Source organism: Bubalus kerabau, chromosome 6 (genome assembly GCF_029407905.1).
Source record: "Bubalus kerabau isolate K-KA32 ecotype Philippines breed swamp buffalo chromosome 6, PCC_UOA_SB_1v2, whole genome shotgun sequence".
Lineage (NCBI taxonomy): Eukaryota > Metazoa > Chordata > Mammalia > Artiodactyla > Bovidae > Bubalus > Bubalus kerabau.
In genome coordinates this window covers 14,856,048-14,874,621 of record NC_073629.1, presented here as the reverse complement: position 1 = coordinate 14,874,621, position 18,574 = coordinate 14,856,048, and the positions used below count along the sequence as shown (strand labels likewise).

The 18,574-nt window shown below is 46.4% G+C and overlaps 2 protein-coding genes across 5 annotated transcripts; one reads left to right on the top strand and one right to left on the bottom strand.

Annotated features, from left to right (window-relative positions):
- Positions 1 to 1,242: 1,242 nt before the first annotated feature.
- NAXE (NAD(P)HX epimerase) lies at positions 1,243 to 4,249 on the top strand. Of its 2 annotated transcripts, XM_055583963.1 has the most exons (7): positions 1,243 to 1,550; positions 1,685 to 1,793; positions 1,944 to 2,054; positions 2,133 to 2,246; positions 3,015 to 3,162; positions 3,492 to 3,700; positions 4,015 to 4,249. In XM_055583963.1, the coding sequence occupies exons 1-6, from the start codon at positions 1,369 to 1,371 to the stop codon at positions 3,692 to 3,694; spliced, it is 867 nt and encodes a 288-aa protein (XP_055439938.1). In that variant the 5' UTR covers positions 1,243 to 1,368; the 3' UTR covers positions 3,695 to 3,700; positions 4,015 to 4,249. The 2 variants fall into 2 exon arrangements, with proteins under 2 accessions (XP_055439938.1, XP_055439937.1); XM_055583962.1 differs by lacking the exon at positions 4,015 to 4,249 and having other exon boundaries at positions 1,244 to 1,550; positions 3,492 to 3,748.
- Positions 4,250 to 4,387: 138 nt separating this feature from the next.
- Positions 4,388 to 11,976, bottom strand: LOC129654609 (G patch domain-containing protein 4). Of its 3 annotated transcripts, none has more exons than XM_055583959.1 (8): positions 11,842 to 11,976; positions 8,538 to 8,674; positions 8,011 to 8,084; positions 7,811 to 7,903; positions 7,633 to 7,719; positions 5,861 to 5,952; positions 5,581 to 5,631; positions 4,388 to 5,348 (listed from the first exon to the last, which is right to left on the bottom strand). In XM_055583959.1, exons 2-8 carry the CDS (start codon positions 8,614 to 8,616, stop codon positions 4,595 to 4,597), a joined length of 1,230 nt encoding a protein of 409 aa, XP_055439934.1. In that variant the 5' UTR covers positions 8,617 to 8,674; positions 11,842 to 11,976; the 3' UTR covers positions 4,388 to 4,594. The 3 variants fall into 3 exon arrangements, with proteins under 3 accessions (XP_055439934.1, XP_055439935.1, XP_055439936.1); XM_055583960.1 differs by having other exon boundaries at positions 8,538 to 8,647; positions 11,842 to 11,964; XM_055583961.1 differs by lacking the exon at positions 7,811 to 7,903.
- Positions 11,977 to 18,574: the final 6,598 nt, after the last annotated feature.

The following is an 18,574-nucleotide window of genomic DNA, read 5'->3' as shown; positions in this document are numbered from 1 at the left end:
TTCTTGCCTGAAAAATCCCATTGACAGAGGAGCCTGGTGGGCTACAATCCATGGGGTTGCAATCAGACACGACTGAGCACAGCACTACACAGCATCAGAGGAATACTTAAAAGTAAGAGGGGTTCTGGCTTCTCTTGTGGCTCAGTGGTAAAGAATCTGCCTGCCAATGCAGAAGACATGGGTTCGATCCCTGGTCCAGAAAGATCCCACATGGTGCAGAGTAACTCAGCCCATGTGCCAAAACTACTGAGCCTGTGCTCTAGAGCTGGGGAACCACAACTACTGAGCCCAGGAACCGCAAACTACTGAAACCTGCGTGCCCTAAAGCCCGGACTCTGAAACAAGAGAAGCAACTGCAATGAAAAGTCCAAGCGTTGCAACTAGAGTAGCCCCCCCCCCTCCCCCAGCCCCTCGCTGTGAATAAGGAAAAACCCTTATTCAGACTCAGCACAGCCGAAATAAATAATTTTTTCTTTTAAAGTAGGAGGGGTTTTTGCTTTTCTCAGTGAGCTAGCCAGGAATGGAATTCATGTTACAGAAAAAGAATAAACTAGCATAAAAACACCCGCCTCGATCCTGTTGTTGTTTAGTCGCTAAGTCGTATCTGACTCTGTGACCCCATGGACTGTGGCCTGCCAGGCTCCTCTGTCCGTGGGATTCAAGAATACTGAAGTAGGTTGCCATTTCCTTCTCCAGGAGATCTTCCCCATCCAGGGATCCAACTCGCCTCTCTTACTTCTCCTGCATTGGTAGGCGGGTTCTTTACCTGGGAAGCCAGGTAAGCAGAGATAGGCGAGGCTAATTTAGTGGGGAGAGGAGTCCCAAGTTATATGAAACGCTTAGTAGTGTTAATAAGAACATTCACTTATTGAGCCCTATGTGCCTGACGCTGTCTACGGCTTTGCATAGAATACAGCCCCATATGTACTCGTATCCCATTTTATAGACAGGCAACAAATCTAGAGAGCCAAGTTCACTCAGTAGGTGGTAGGGCAGGAACCCGGGTTAACTGCTGTGCTATACAGCTTAGTAGTAACAGAACTGCTACACAAAAACATGAAGAAATGAAGAATTATTATCGACGGGCGCTTAAGAGCAAAGCACTTCGGGTCATTTGTGAGGCAATATGAAAATGCTCCGGCGATGGGCAGGGACCCAGACCATAAGACCGGACGCCCTGACGGAGGCGGGGCCGGGGTGGGAAGGCACCCGGGCGTTGGCGCGCACGGTAACAAGGGGAGAAGCGGCGGAGTTGCCAGTCCTAGGACCGCTTCCGGCAAGGGTGCGTGCGGGCCCGGCCCCTCGGGGGCAGGGCTAAGTGCTGCGCATGCGCCGGGCGGGCCAGAGGGCTCCCTCCTGGCTAGCTGGATGTCCGGTTTGCGGGCGCTTCTGGGGCTCGGGCTGCTGGTTGCAGGCTCGCGCCTGTCACGCGTCAGAGTCCAGGCCGGCTCCTGTCGCGCAGGAGCCACTTGGTGGGTGCCGCAGCGACTGATCTCGGGTGGCCGCGGGGACTCAGAAGTCATGGCGAGTTCAGCAGTGAAGTACCTGAGGTAGGCGAGGTTCTGAGCGGGCAAGCGGGGCGTAGGACTTGGGTGGAACCCAAGGGGGCGGGACCTGGGGCGGCCATGCCGCCCGCGCGAGGGAGCACCTGAGGGGTGGGGACTCAGGCCGTGGGTTTCCTCAGCCAGGAGGAGGCCCAAGCCGTGGACCAGGAGCTGTTTAATGAGTACCAGTTCAGCGTGGACCAACTTATGGAGCTGGCCGGTCTGAGCTGTGCCACAGCCATTGCCAAGGTCAGTGGCACAACTCTCGACCTTTGGGGCAAGCCAATGTACAAGCCCCCCTGGCCTAGGCACAACGAAGTGAGGGGAGGGACGGCCGGGCCAAGCCTGGTCTGTCACTGCCCAAAGCCCCCTCTGAATCCCCTTTGTCTCTGCCTCCAGGCATATCCCCCCACGTCCTTGTCCAGGAGCCCCCCTACCGTCCTGGTCATCTGTGGCCCTGGGAATAACGGAGGAGATGGCCTGGTCTGTGCTCGACACCTCAAACTCTTTGTGAGTACGCAGGGAAGGGCTGTGGGGGAGAGGTTTCCAAGACCTGGGCTTGACTTAACCCCCTTCCTTTCCTCATAGGGCTACCAGCCAACCATCTATTACCCTAAAAGGCCTAACAAGCCACTTTTCACTGCACTGGTGACCCAGTGCCAGAAAATGGACATCCCCTTCCTTGGTGAAATGCCCCCAGAGGTAGGTGCTCCTGTTCACTGCCCTCCTCATTACTGCTGCCTGCATCCTGCTCTTCCCTCACCTTTCCAGGCTGAGCTCACTTAGGACTCTTCCTCTCTAGATTAACTCTTAGAGGGCAGGGAGAGTGCCTGACACAGGGGCCTAAAGTATGCTACCTGAATGGAATTGGTGTCATAGGGTGTGCTCCATTTATGAGTTGCCAGGGGAAATAAAGCTTTATTTCCCCTTAATCTCCGCTGGTCACTCTTTCCACACTGTAGCCAATTCCTCTTCCCCTAGCATGTGGTAAATACATTATGTGCCTGTCTTGGGAACTGAAGTGACTACCTAATCCTTATCCTAAACCCTTTCTTCAGATGATGGATTTAGGAATGGGTAACTTGAGAACGTTTTAAAATTCCTTAGCACATTTTACAGATGAAGAGACTGAGATGCAAAAGAAGGTTAAGTGATTTGTCCAAAGTCACACATCAGTTCACAGCAGAGGCAAGGCCAGAGCCTGTCCCTCCTGACTCCAGGTCTTGGGCTGTCCTACACTGTAGCCTCTCCAGTGGTTGGCAGACACTCAGAGCGGAAAATGTGACTGGACTCAGCTTGACCTCAATCAGTGACTTGCACTGAACTCCAGGCCTCAGAATGCCATTTGAATGAGATTAAAATTCTCCCTGTGCCTATGGCCTTTGGGTACAGAGGACAGCCCTTTGCTGTTAAGGGTTCTTTATGAAGCTGCTAGCTCTGACATCTTCTCCTTCTCCTGCTCTACCACAGCCAATGCTGATTGATGAACTGTATGAGCTGGTGGTGGATGCCATCTTTGGCTTCAGCTTCACGGGTGAGGTTCGGGAGCCATTCCGCAGCATCCTGAGCGTCCTGAATGGACTCACTGTGCCCATTGCAAGCATCGACATTCCATCAGGTGCTGGGTCCAAGGAGGTTGGGGGGATCAGGGCCCTGCCCTGTCTTGAGGTAGGTAGGTACCTAGGAGTTCTTGTTTCTGATTCAAGGTTCAGAGTCTAGAGGTGCAGAACAGCGCCAAAGTAGGGCTGAAGAACAAAGAGTTTAGGAATGCCCTTTACATGTTGACTGTGAGACCAGAGCCCAGGAGTACGTGCAGCTCCAAGGACATGATTTCCTCATGGAGTGACCCAGGGGGCTTCCCACTCCTTTAAGATTAGACCAGAGCAAGGTGTAGAAGGGGACTGGACATCTTGGTCCCTTCTGCTCTGACTACTACCACCTTTTCAGGATGGGACGTGGAGAAGGGAAGCTCTGGAGGGATCCAGCCAGACTTGCTCATCTCCCTGACAGCACCCAAAAAGTCTGCAACCCAGTTTACTGGTCGTTACCACTACCTGGGGGGTCGCTTCGTGCCACCTGCTCTGGAAAAGAAGTACCAGCTGAACCTGCCACCCTACCCTGACACCGAATGTGTCTATCGTCTGCAGTGAGAGAAGGTGGGGGGGCATTCTTTTCAATAAAGACTTAGTGCCTCTCTCCCAGAACTGTGGAGTCCTAGGAGCTCTTCTGACAATAACGATTAAGAGATGGCACAGCCAGAGAGCAACTCTGGAGAGATGGCGCACTCTCTCTGGGAGAACAATATGCATGAGAGGTTTCTATGGCATTTGCGGGCAATGACAGTTGACTTTAAGATGCTGAAAAAGGCTCCCAGCTGAGGTGTGCGTCCTTTACACACACAGAGTTCTTATTAGGGATGCAGACAGGGAGCTGAGTGAGGTTCTGTGAACTCTCTCTTTTCACTTAACAGCATAGCAAGACTACCAGACTTAGAAGGAATTTCTTCAGAGGCCTCTAAGGAAACTAATTTGTATTTAAGACCTTCCCGGGCTGAGAATGGAGATGACAGTCACAACTTATCTACTGGCTAGAAGACCAAGCTGATGTTTATTCAATTTGGTATAGTTAGAAACTGGCAATCTATGGGCTGAATTTACATGTTTTTCTTAGCCTTCAAAATAAAAAATCAGTATATTTTCCATAGATCTACATTTTCAGCTTCTTTTAGCCAAGATGTCTCTTCAGATGTCTGCATTCCCATTGCCACAGCTCCCTGCATCCTGGTCCCTTAGCTGCCTGGCCTGTGCAGGTGCCTGAGTGCACCATTTCTGGGTTAGATGCTGTAAGGGGGACTTGCCTCTCCCTCGACTCAGACACGGCACTACCACTCTCCTCTCAGCGGACTGTTGCTCCACAGCTGATTCTCAGGAGGAATGTTCAGTGTTCAGGAGGGACTCCTCGCTGAGAGGGTGCCTAGACTGCGTCAGCTCAGGCCCCTGAGGCCTCAGCTCCTGCAGGGGCATCAGTCGGGCCCCGCCGTGGCCTGGCCTTCAGTCTCTCTTCTTCTGTTTCTTCTTTTTTGCTTTCTGCGCAGTGTTGACTCCAGGTCCATCCAAGACTTCCTCCTCCTGATACTGCCGTCTTTTCTTCTTGCTTCTCCCCCTTTTCTGATCACTGCACGATCTGCTTTCTGCTTCTCTGGTCCCACTATCTACGAGAGCCTCTTCAACTTCTTCATCCTCTGTGTTCAAGTCTTCTTCCTCATGCTGCCGCCTCTTCTTGCTTCTGCCGCATGGGTGAGTGTATACTCTCCTCTCTGCTTCCTCTGTCCCGACTCCACTGACAGCCACCTTGCCTCCCTCACTATCTAAGATCGCCAGCTCTGCCTTCTCCTCTTCATGGTGCTGCCCGCTCCTCTTCTTTTTCCTGAGGGACCGGTCGACGTGCTCTCTGTTTTTCAATTCCCCAAGCCCACCTGTTCTTGTGGTCTCTTCCTCATTTTCTGTAGCTGTGCCCTCTCTCTGATCTGTGACTCTTTCTTCTTGATGCCGTCTTTTCTTTTTCTTGCTTTTTCTGATGCTCTTGTCAGTGTGTTCTGAGTACTCTTCTGCACTCCTTTCAGTTGCTGTAGCCTCTTCCTCCTCTTTCTGCTTCCTTTTCTTTTTCTTTTTTTTGGAGGGCTTGCTCTCAGACTGCAGTTGAGGGACCCCAGGGTCCTGGCCTTTGAGCCGAGCCAGGAAGGCCTGCTCCTGGGCCTCTAAGCGAGCAAGCTTAGCTTTCATTGTGATCCCAAGACGGGCAGCCCTGAAATAGATGGGGCCCAAGTCAGAGGGAGGCTATCAGGGAAAAGAGGTCTAATCTTTGAGACTGCAGGGAAAGTTGGTAAGGAGGAGCTACCTATCTTCAGGCAGCTTCAGAAATGGGCAAAGAGTAGGAATCATTTCCTCTGGGGTGAAAAGAGTGGCACAGGCCACCCTCAATGGTGGGCTTGTGATGGGAGAACAGAAGGGAGCCCAAGAAGCCAACCACTACTTACTTGTGTGCTGTTCGTCCCTCGCAGGCCTGGAGTAGCATCTCATCGGTCAGACTGTTGGAGAGGGGTGGGAATCAGGAATTACAAGTGGTGGAAAGGCTTGACCTCTCCTCCCCTCTAAAACATTCACCAATGAATTCCTATTCAGGACCTGGAAGTGCCAAAGATTAGTACAACAGTTCCACCCCCCAAGAAGACCACAGTCAAGCATTATACTGGTCCTTTCTTCTGAGATTTGAAGGCATCTCCTCCCATATGCCCCAGCACTAGAAAGAAGTCTCACACATTTGGAGGCTTGGGCTCCTGGCTGTCGTCATCACTGCAGCTTTCCCAGTCCTTGTCTGGCTTCTCCCCACTTGAAGTCAGTGTGGCCGTCTAGAAGGAGGAATCGTGGGGATGGACATGGCCCACTCAACACCACCGTCATCCCACCTCCCTCTGGAAACCACTCCCAACCACCATCTTAAGTAGCCAGAGGCATAAATCTGTCAGCCCTCAACATCACTCCTTACAGACCTCCACAGAGGTGTGCCAACCTGCATATGTCAACTTGGGCAGGAAGTGGGCTGCAGTTGGGATTGGGTGGGGCAGGGCAGTCCTGGCTCCCTGGCCCACAGCCAGCCAGCTAGTGGGCAAAACAAGGAGAAGGGAGGGACAAGTGCTTGGGTCATCAGGTCTTCACAGTGGGACAAGTGCCCCCTGGCAGTCATCTCATGGTTCTAGCAACAGACAATAAAGATGGTTCTTTTCACAACCTGTGCGCCCCCCGGCTCTGCCCCAATACCTACGCACAGTTCTTTATTTAACCAGGTTAAGAACCTACTATGGATTAAAAGGCTGGGGATACAGAGTGGAATAAGAATGAGATGGGTGCAGCCAACATAGATCCTACGTGGTTAACAGGGAAGGAGATGTGGCAGAATGTAGGCAATTATGAAGAAAATACTGGCGGACTACAGTCCATAGTGTCCCCAAAAAGTCCGACATGACTTAGTGACTAAACAACAATTATCTCTGCTAGAGGAGGGGTACCTGACTCAGGCTTCAGGCTTTGGGGAATAGTTCCTACAACTAACTCGGCTTTGAAAGACAAGGAAAAGGTCAGCAGGTATGTCCCAGACAGCAGAATGTCCCAGACAGAGGGAGCATATGCAAAAATCTGAAGGTGAAAAAACATGGTACCTGAAAAAGAATCAGAATCAATCTGGCTAAAGTGTAGATAGAGGTCCTGAGAAGTGGCAAGAAACAGGCTAGGGAAGAAGGCGAGGACAAGGCCTGAAGGGCCATCCGAGTCAGTCTGACACCTGCAGACTGTGTCATCCTAGGTCGAGGAGGAGCCAGTGACACAGTGAAACTTGTGTTTTACAGAGAACACTCTGGATGCTTTGTGGAGGATGAACTGATTGGCATGGGGATTGAGACTAGAGTGAGGAGCCTAGCTAGTTATGAGGCTGTGAAAGAAATCATGCAGGAGATGATGGTCTGAACTGGGGCCGAAGATGGCCACAGGATGAATGGGAGAGATCTGCTGGATAACATGCAGAGCCCTTAAGCAGGTAATGGAAGATGGTTAAATGTCAGCTCCCTTCCATTGGCACGCCAGAAAAGGGAAGTCTGAACACCTGGGTTCTAGTCCTAGGCTAGAACAGGCTTTTATTGTCACTAGCCACCTGTGGGCTCTTCAGTGAGCCACCTCGCCCCTTCTGGCCACATCTGCAAAAAGACAATGGGTCCAATAATCTCTCAGGTCTCCTCTGGCTTCTCAGTCCTTTGAAATAGATGTCCCCGCCCTGCTGTCCTCTGGCAGCTCCTGACTGTCCCCCACCTCCCACTCCCTGTTGCAGCCCCCTCAGCAGATGGCAGGGATCCATGCAGCCTGAAGATTTCAATTCTTGCTGAGGATCTGGGCAGTCTGGGTCAGCAACAGCGAGGTTAGTCCCAGGACCCCACTTAGGACAGTCCTGAGAACAGGTAGGGCATGCAAGGCAATTGTTCAGACCCCAAGAGACCAGGGAAGGGGAAAGGGTGAGCCCTCTCACCCCCAGCCTCTAATACCTTCACAAACTTCTGATACAGCAAGTTGGGCTTGGCGTGATCCTGGCGGGTGGTCTCCTTAGATAGGCGTCTTATCTGTACTCCGTCCTGGGGGAAGTATGTGTGAGTGGGTGCCACGTCTCCCTCATCCCGTGTCCCAGGCCCTCGTGTTTTACATGCCTACTATTAGATCTTATACCTGTCGAGTTTCCACCACCAAGTTGGCTGCAGTCTTGTTGAACAGATCATTCCACCAGTGATTTGTGAACTCCTTGGCAGGGTCGTGTCCCACCTGCCAGAGAAATGTGAACTCAGGGCTTGTCATTCCCCTCCCTCACCCTATTTTCAAGGCCCCCATCTCCCATCCCCACTGACCTCCCGCAGTCTGTCCAGTCTTACCCCATAAGTGTCCTGCTTCAGCGTCACCCTGAGGGCCTGGGTGATACCATTCTCCTTCCGGCCCAGGCCTTTGCCTGCAGAAGACAGCGAACGACCTGGCTTATTCCACTGCCTGCCCTAAGCCCTCACAAAGCAACCCTGGCACATGTCACTCCTTGTCATTCCACACACCTAGCATTGGGCGTGCCCTGTCCCTCTCAGAAACCCTCCCAGTTCCACTCTTTCTAGTACCTCTCCATACGGTCTGCATGTCTTTGAGCCCAAACTCTCTTTTCCCATAATTCTCTCAGGACAGAGGTCATCTCTTTCCCACTCCCAGTTCTCTAAGCCACTTCCTTTTCACTATCCACAGTCATATTTCTTCCCTTTTCTGGAAATGTCAGCAATTTTCTTCTGCAAATTTTCTCTTTAACTTTTCCTCTTCCATTGAACAGACTACATAGAGGTTAATCCAGGATAATGCCTCTCCCCTGGGCACAGGGTAGTGAGGGAGTTGGGGGATGTGGAAGGGGCCCCAGGGGAATCACCTTGAGTCCATCCATGCTTTAGCAACTGCTCCTCAGCAAACTTCATCCCCCGACTCTTGACCTCGGGGGTGATACTCATGGTGAGAAAAGTCACTGTCTTCAGGCTCTCACTGGAGAAGAAGCAGTCACTGTCATCCCTTTAAGAGCAGAGGAGAAAGTGCTCAAATCATGTACCAAATCCGTCCTGACTGCTCTTAGAAGAATTCTTTCCTGGAGCTGAAGCAGAGACCGAGCTGGGAGGCCTGGTCCTTAGGGAGCTCCCTGACCACTGAGAGGTCAACATGCTGAGAGTCAAGGAGGACCGATATTAACGACAATACCTAAATTTATGGAGAGCGCACCACACGCTGGGCTTCGCTGAGGCTTTGCATGGATCATTTCATGTAATCGTCCCAGTCCAGGAAGATTTCCTAAACTTTGCATTCAGGAAAGTATTACTACCCTTTTGTACAGATGAGGAAACTAAAGCCTAAAGAGGTTAGGTGACTTGCTCAAGGTCACACAGCTGATGCATGTAGAATTCAAACTCAGGCAGCTGGTCTGCAGAATTCCCACTCTTTACTGCTACCTGACAACATCTCCCATGATTTATTACCATGTTAAAAACAAAGCAAAGCAATGAGATGTTTGTTAACCTGAGTGATGTCTGTCTGTGCTCAGCTGTGTGATTCTTTGTGACCCTTTGGTCTGTAGCCCGCGAGGTTCCTCTGCCCATGGAGTTCTCCCAGCAAGAATACTGGAGTGGGTTGCCATCTCCTCCTCCAGTTATAAGACAGCAGTGCTTAATAGAGCCTGTATCCTATACCTGTGCCCAGCATTTACACTGTCCTCTTACTTGGTGTGGGGGCTTCACCACCACGGTCTTTCTGTCTTGTTGGAGCACCCTTTTTGAAACTGTCCAGCTTGGAAAGGTGCTCTTATATTTAACAGGAGGATTACACATACTATTATACTGTCTCATTTAACCCTGACAGTTCTGTAAGACAGATATTATCCTTATTTTATAGAGGAGAAAAATAAAGTCTCGGTTTCTTGCCTGGTTTCTTATACAGCTGGTAAGAGATGCAGCTAGAAATATGAGCCCAGGATGCATGACTGTATAGTAGCCCTGCTTCTATTACATTCCCAGCTACAGTCATCCCTTAGTTATCAGCGGGGGACTTGTTTTAGGACCTGCCATTGATACCACAACCCAAATTCTATATTCAGCCTTCCACATGCCCTAACCACGATGATACTACTGTAGTATTTATTGAAAAAAATCCACATATAAGTGGACCCATGCAGTTCAAACTCATGCTGTTCAAGGGCCCACTGTAGCTGCATTTCTTTTTAGTCATTCAGGTGTTCCTCCTTTTTGGACTCCACAATGCCATTATCCAACTTCATTGGAGGGACTGATGTTGAAGCTGAACCCACCTGATGCGGAAAGCTGACTCATTTGAAAAGACCCTGATGCTGGGAAAGACTGAGGGCCAGAGGAGAAGGGGAGGACAGAGGATGAGATGGTTGGATGGCATCACCGACACAATGGACATGGGTTTGGGTGGACTCCGGGAGTTGGTGCCTGGAGTGCTTCAGTTCATGGGGTCACAAAGAGTCAGACACGACTGAGCGACTGAACTGAACTGAACTTATATATCAAAATTTGCCTTGAAATGGTTAAGATGGCTTATTACACAGACATTCAAAACTAAGACAATCACTGCTGCTTTGAGTTACTAAAGTTAACTTTTGTATTAAGATCACTTATTAGAGGCATTGCAGAACCATTTTAAAAGTTGATTAATGGCAAAACTGGGGCTTCCCTGATGGCTCAGTGGTAAAGAATCAGATTGCCAATACAAGAGACGCAGGTTTGCTCCCTTGTCTGGAAAGATCCCTTGGAGAAGGAAATGGCAACCCATTCCAGTATTCTTGCCTAGAAAATCCCATGGACAGAGGAACCTGTTGGGTTACAGTCCATGGGGTTGCAGAGAGTCAGACACAACTTAGCAACTGAACAACAACAACGGCACCACTGGAGTAAGCCTCTAGCCTCCCCAAGTGAGGACTTTGAAGGCTAAAATTTTCATTTGTGTTTAAGAAGGTTTACTAAGTATGCTAGTAAAAAAATCAGACACATCGTTAAGTTACCTACCCCTCCTAAACATTACATATTAAGCTTAAGAATGATGACTAGTCTGGTTAGATATGAAAAGTAGCAAATTTAGGGTGACTCATATTTCTGTTCACACTTCTACTTTGAAGGATGATTACCTGAAAACATAACTTTCACCCTGAGAGTCCCAACAGAGAAGCATTGAGTGAAGAAATTACCCTATCCTGCTTCTTGATACTGCAAGAGAAATAAAATTCAAACACTGAGGGCTTTAAGGACACTTCAAAACTCTGCCTCTTCTCAGAAGTTATTTCTGATCTATTATAACAAAAACAACTAACACTTATGCATTTACTCAGTGCCAGCATGTTGCTGTTTCACGCATATTATCTCATTTAATCCTTCCAACAACCCCACAGGGAGGTGTTTTGGGTTTTTGTTTTGGCTGCCCCAGGTTCCTTGCAGGATCCTAGTTCCCCAACCACGGACTGAACTCTAGCCCTCCGCAGTGAAGGTGCAGAGTCCCAACCACTGGACCACCAGGGAATTCCCAGGAGGTGTTTTTACTGTAACTTACAACTGAAGAAATGGCACTGAGAAGTTTAGCTACTTGCACAAATCAAATAGCTGGTTAAGTAGCGGATCTAGGATCTCAGGCACTCCAGAACTGGTGTTCTCAATCACTACACACAGGCTCATAGCCATTTACGCTTTAAACTCTAAGACTTACCACAGCCTATGCCTTGTCGCATTAATTCGAAATTATATTATATACCACAGCCTATGCTTAGTCTTATTCCGCAATCCCTGATGCACTTAATGCAGCTCCTGAGTGCGTTCAGTCCTTAATTGTTGAACTGAATGACACAGGTAGGAATTTCCTTAACCGACCTAGAACAGGTAACTGTGGACAGAAGCTAGATCCCAGGCTGTGCACCGCAGTCTTTGCGAAGGCTGGGGGCACATTTTCAGGAACTGTCTTCTTTCCAGTCAACGTGAGTTTTCTGGAGAAGGGGCCCTGGGCTACCATTCTTACAGAGGTTCTTAAGAGCTGGCTCCTCTCCCTAGGGTTCCTTCCTGTGGAGGTTAAAACTCCAGCCCTCCGACCGCAGCTTCACTTGAGTAGAACTATTCTCTTTCTGTCACATTTGCCCCTGAGCCCGGGCTATGACAGTCACCATTCGGGGGACTGTAGCCACTTACCGTCATTGCGAGATCCTCTCCGCAGAAACATGTAACAAACGTGACTTGTGCGCAGCCATCTTCCCGGAAGTGCTGTTTCGACCCTTCTAGGCTGTGGAAACCATAGAGATGCACGCTGGAACTGAGTCTCTGGTTCCCAGAGAAACTATATCGGAGAGGCAGGCTAGCCATATGGTTGCCATAGAAACTCCGCCGCAGAGCGAGCCCTTTTCTGGAGATTCGAGTGGTATTCTACTTATTGCCTCCCAGCAGGCCCTGAGCAGCTAAGGGACTTCAGTCCAACCTGGCTCTGTTGGGGTTCGGAGAATAGCTTTGGGTCCGACATTGACTAGTCCCAGGCACAAATACGAGAAAGGAAAAATTTAGGTGAAAGCATTGAGAATGGCCTGAGAGATTCGTGGAGGCAGAGAAGGAGGTAGTACCTCTGAGGTGATTAATAATTCAGGGGATGAATACTCAGCCTACGGGGACAGTTTTTTTTTTTTTTTTTAATAAAATCCTAGAGGTAAGAGGTTTCAATAGGTTCATCAAACACATTTTGATTCACCACTGTGTGCCAGGACCTGTTCTTTGGTACTGGTGATACAAAAATGCATAAGAGACGAGTCCTGACTTCGAGGAGCACTTTGTCTAGCCCAAGCAAAGTTGGAAGCTCGAGTGGGACTGGAGAGGCAAAATCCCGGAATGCATGATAGGTTGAGGAGTTCAGACTTGCCTTGTAAGTATGAGAATCCATTGAGCAGGAGAGGGAAAGAACATATTGCAAAGAGGTCAGCAAGAGAAGTTGCACATCCTCTCTTAGGGTTCTTAGGGTCCACTGAGCCACCCAGGAACTAAAATCTGAAGGGAAAAAAAGTTTTCCCTTATTTGCGTCCCTATATCAATATTTACGGTAACTTAGCGCCCCCTAGGATCTTCAAAGAGAAAAGCTGCCATTTCACTCAAGCTTTGTCACAATTGCCCAGTATGTCATACTACCTCATTCCAGTGAGTTTTTTTTTTTTTTTTACATGAAATTAATTTTACTTTAAAAATATGCTACATGGGAACAATACCTTAAACAATGGATCTTGGTTAGTGGGCTTTTAGATGCTTTCATAAGTGATGTGGAATGCTTCAAACATACTGTTCAGAGGTTGGATTCAATAGAGGAACATTTCGTGAATGGCAGTCAGATCTGAGTCCTTTTCCTGCTCAAGAGCAACCTTTCCCTGGTCCATAAAATTAGAATGTTGGACTAGTGCAGTCATCTTTACAAACTCGGTTTTATTGTAGTGTCTCAGGAGCCACTGAGAAAATTCCATAGATAGGGTTTCACTTTCCACCATTTCCTCACTCTATCTCCCCTGTCTATCTAATATTACATATTATACTGTGGTCATAAAAGAAGTTTGAAAACTCATGAACAGGGCAAGGGCCCTTTTCAGCCCACAATTTCTGTTCAGCATACTCTTTGTTGGCCATTCTGAAAACCTAATGGCCATAATTTGTTGAATTGAACATTCAGAAAACTAAGATCATGGCATCCAGTCCCATCAGTTAATGGCAAATAGATGGGGGGGGGGGGGGAATGGAAATAGTGACAGACTTCGTTTTCTTGGACTCCAAAATCACTGCAAACAATGACTGCAGCCATGAAATTAAAAGACACTTGCTACTTGGAAGAAAAGCTATGACAAAACTAGACTGCATATTAAAAAGCAGAGACATCGCTTTCCTGTAAAGGTCTATATACTCAAAGCTATGGTTTTTCCAGTAGTCATGTATGGATGTGAGAGTTGGACTATAAAGAAACCTGAGTACCAAAGAATTGATGCTTTCAAACTGTGGTGTTGGAGAAGGCTCTTGAGAGTCCCTTGGACTGCAAGGAGATCCAACCAGTCCATCCTAAAGGAGATCAGCCCTGGGTATTCATTATAAGGACTAATGCTGAAACTGAAGCTCCAGTACTTTGGCCACCTGATGAGAAGAACCAACTCTTGGAAAAGACCCTGATGCTGGGAAAGATTGAGGGCAGGAGGAGAAGGGGGCGACAGAGAATGAAATGGTTGGACGGTATCATCCACTTGACAGACATGAGTTTGAACAAACGCCGGGAGATAGTGAAGGACAGGGAAGCCTGGCATGCTGCGGTCCATGGGGTCGCAAAGAGTCAGAGATGACTTGTTCAGTCGGAGCAACTGAACAGCAACAACAACAACATAACTTGTTGACTCAAGATTCCGAGTCTGGCCTAGGAACTTGAACTCCTGCTCTGCCTGGCTCACTCAGTTGATAAACATTTATTAAGGGTCTTCTATAGACCAAGGACTAAAGGTCCAGCCCTTGTTCTGTTGGGCTTCTCGATCATGTGGGGGTGTAACAAGTTACCGTGAACTAATATCAGTGAGTGATGAGAGCTGTGGCAAGGTCGGAACACAGTGCTGGGGGTAAGAGGAGAAGTCAGGGCCCCTGCAGGCCTGTCCCTGGGGGCTATGTGAGGTTGCCAAAGAAGAAATGGGCCTCCAGGAGTTCGAAATTTCAGGGGATTCAAACTTATCACAAGAGTTGTACAAAATAAAAGCCATTATGAGAGAGCAAGAATACATGACTATTTATAAGGTAAGCTTGGGGTCTTTCTACTCCTCCATCTTGGCCCCTCCCAGTTCTGAATGCTGGGAAGTCCAAGATCAAGACACCAGGTTGATGACCTTCTGGTGAGGGCCCTTTTCCTGATTCATATCTGGCAACTTCTTGCTGTGTTCTTTCGTAGTGGAAGGGGCCATGACTACTTATAAGAAAACAATCTGAAATGCAGACATAGAAAGATCAGCAGAAATATTTATTACAGGAATATTTATAAAATGGGGGGGGGGAATGTAAAGAACCTAAATATCCCACAACAGGAGAATGGCTAAATAACTTACAATGGAACCACTGTTGCTTACTGCCCAGTCACTGAGTCATGTCTGACTCTGTGACCCCTTGAACTGCAGCACACCAGGTTCCCCATCCTTCACTATCTCCCAGAGTTTGCTCAAAGAGTGGAACTATACAGTGCACTAATACATAGTCTTAAAAAATGAATTTGAAGAAGGATTCTTAATAATTTGGGGGAAATGTCTATGATATGATTGAAGTGAAAAAAGCAGGTACAAACTGGTCCCTAAATAGTAAGAGCCATCTATGTTAAAAAATTAATCGACTATGGCATCAAAAATAAATAAAACACTTAGTAATTTACAAAATATAGCAAAAAAAAGTACAATAATTATACACTGAAAATTCCAAAATGGCATTGAAAGAAGCAAAAGAAGACCTACATAAATGGAAAAATACCTGTGTTTATGGATTGTCAGACTTAATAAGATCACAGTACTCTCCAAATTACTTTGCCAACAAAGGTCCGTCTAGTCAAGGCTATGGTTTTTCCAATGGTCATGTATGGATGTGAGAGTTGGACTGTGAAGAAAGCTGAGCACCGAAGAATTGATGCTTTTGAACTGTGGTGTTGGAGAAGACTCTTGAGAGTCCCTTGGACTGCAAGCAGATCCAACCAGTCCATTCTGAAGATCAGTCCTGGGTGTTCATTGGAAGGACTGATGCTAAAGCTGAAACTCCAGTACTTTGGCCACCTCATGCGAAGAGTTGAGTCAGTGGAAAAGACTGTGATGCTGGGAGGGATTGGGGGCAGGAGGAGAAGGGGACGACAGAGGATGGGATGGCTGGATGGCATCACCGACTCGATGGATGTGAGTCTGAGTGAACTCCGGGAGTTTGTGATGGACAGGGAGGCCTGGCGTGCTGCAGTTGCAATTTTGTCACAAAGAGTCGGACACAACTGAGTGGCTGAACTGAACTGAACTGAACTGACTCTCCAAATTGGTCTACAGATTCAGCACAATCTCTATCAAAATCCTAGTCGGATTTTTGCATCACTCGACAAGCTGATTTGAAAATTCAAGTGGAAATGCCAGGGATCCTTTTTCTTGAAAATGAGCAAAGTTGAAGGACTAACACTTCCTAATTTCCAAACTTACTACAAAGTTATAATCATCAAGACTGTGGTTCTGGCAAAGGCTTGATATAAAGATCAACAGAATAGAAATGAGGGTCCAGAAATAAATCCATACATTTACAGACAATTAATTTTCCACAAGAATGCAAAGACGATTTAATGAGGAGAGAAAAGTCTTTTCAACAAATGGTACTAAGACAATGGGATAGCCACATGCCAAAAAATGAAGATGGACCCCTACCTCATATCATGTGAAAAAATTAACTCAAAATGAATCAAAAACCTAAAGTTAGAGTGAAACCTCTAAAACTCTTAAAGTACAGATGTAAATTTTCATAACTTTGGATTAAACAATAGTTTCTTAGATATGAATCCAAAGGTACAAGCAACCAAAGAAAAAAACAGATAAATTGGACTTCATCAAAGTTAAAACATTTGTGCTCCAAAAGACACCATAAAGAAGTAAAAAGAAGGAGTTTCCCCAGTGGCCTAGGGGTTAGGATTCCACCATGGCCTGGGGTTCAATCCTGGTCAGGGAAGTAAGATCCTACAAGTGTTGCAGTGCAGCTGGAAAAAAAAAGAAAGAAAGAAAGAAAAAAAGTAAAAAATTTCTCTACAGAATGGAAGAAAATATTTGTAAATTTAAAAATGGGTAAAAGATTTGGATACACATTTCTCCAAAGAAGATTTGCAAATGGCTAATAAGCTCATGAAAAGATACCCAGCATCACTAGTTATCAGAGAAAGACAAGTGAAAACCACGATGCACTGTCATTTCACACATGCTTGTATAATTGTAATTTAAGACTTTTTTTAAAAAAAATGTGGACCATCTTTAAAATCTTTACTGAATTTTCTGCAGTATTCCTTCTGTTTTATGTTTTGGTATTTTGGCCATGAGGCATGTGGGATCTTCGTTCCCCAACCAAGGACTGAACCTGTGCCCCCTACCTTGGGAGCACAGAGTCTTAACTACTAGATCATCAGGGAATTCCTGGATAATTGTCATTTTTAAAATAAGCAATAACAAGTGTTGGTGAGGATGTGAAGAAATTGGAGCCCTCATACACTGCTGGTGGAGAGGTAAACCAATGCAACTGCCTTAGGAAACAGTTTGAAAGTTCCTCCAAAAGTTAAATGTAGAATTACTGTATGATCCAGCAATCCTGCTCTTAGGTATACACCCAAGAGAACTGGAGACATAAGTCTGTACAAAACTCGTACACAAATGTTCATAGAAGCACTATTTATTATAATAGTTTAAAAGTGGAAAAAATCCAAATCTCTCTCAACTGATGAACAGATAAACAAAATATGGTAAATTCACAGTGGAATATCATTCAGTCATCAAAAGGAATAGGGTATTGCTACATTCTACAACATGGATAAACTATGAAAATACACTAAGTGAAAGAAACCAGATGGAAAAGGCCACATACTGTTTAATTCCATTTACGTGCCATGTCTGAGTAGGCAAATCCATTGACATAGGTCAACTGGGAAGAGGAAAATGGAGTGACCACTAAGAGATACCGGGTTTCTTTTGGGGTTGATGACATGTTCCGGAATCAGTGGTGATGGCTAAACTTGGGAACATACTAAAACTCACTGAATTGTACACTTTAAAAGGGTAAATTTGATGTTATATGAATTATCTTTTAAAAATTCATATATGCAGTAAAAGAACAAGAGAAGAATGCTAACATGTTATAGGCAGTCGTTCTGAGATGAAAGAGCTGTGGGTGTGTCCCTTTATAACTTTTTTCTGAATTTTAGTTTTACTATAATTAACCTATTTTATCAGGAAAAATGACTTTAAAACAGCAAATGGATACAAATCAGAGTTCCTTGGTGCTAAGAAACTTGGTATGAAAATAAGGAGAAATATCACTGGAAGAGGGAATGGCTATCCACTTCAATATTCTTGCCTGCAGAATTCCATGGACAGAGGAGCCTGGCAGGCTACTGTCCATGGGATCTCAAGAGTTGGACACAACTGAGCAACTTACATTTTCACTTTTTTCATGATTGGTAACAGGGGGATCTTCAAGAGGAGGTAAGTGTGGCCCTGAGATGACCAACACTTGAATTCCTTTCTAAATTTCTGGAGCAGAATGAAATCCTAAAAACTAGGTATTAGGTTATTTTTCTTTACTCTAAGTCTGCACAATGTCATAAAAATCATACTCTGCTAACAAATACCTTTGGTGCATAAACATATAACATTTTCCTCTACCTCTTCTCATTTATTTATTTGTTCTATTACTGAACTGCAAGATTGAGGGAAGAGAAAAGAACTTGTGGTTGCAACTACAGTATGGGGATTTTTAAAAAGTTTGTATCACAAATACTGACAATGTTTATCTAGTATAATGTGTGTGTGCGTGCGCTTTGACTGTGCTGCAAGGCTTTCGGGATGTTATTTCTCCCATCAGGGATTGGAACCAGAAGTCCTCCAGTAGAGAAAGTGAGGAGTCCTAACCACTGGACCACCAGGGAATTCCCTAACATAATATTATTTTTCTGTCTGTCTCTTAGAGTTTTTCTTTAGGCTGATAGTATTTCCTAATCTTCAGGCCTAGGCAGTTTCTAATTTTCCTACTCCTTAACCATTTGGAATTTATAACAATAAAAATAATACAATTTCTTGTGTAGAGTGCTCTGCTATTTAAAAATAGTGGATTTCATTTAAAACAGTGGTTTACAGTTTGAAATATTTTCACAAACATCAATATA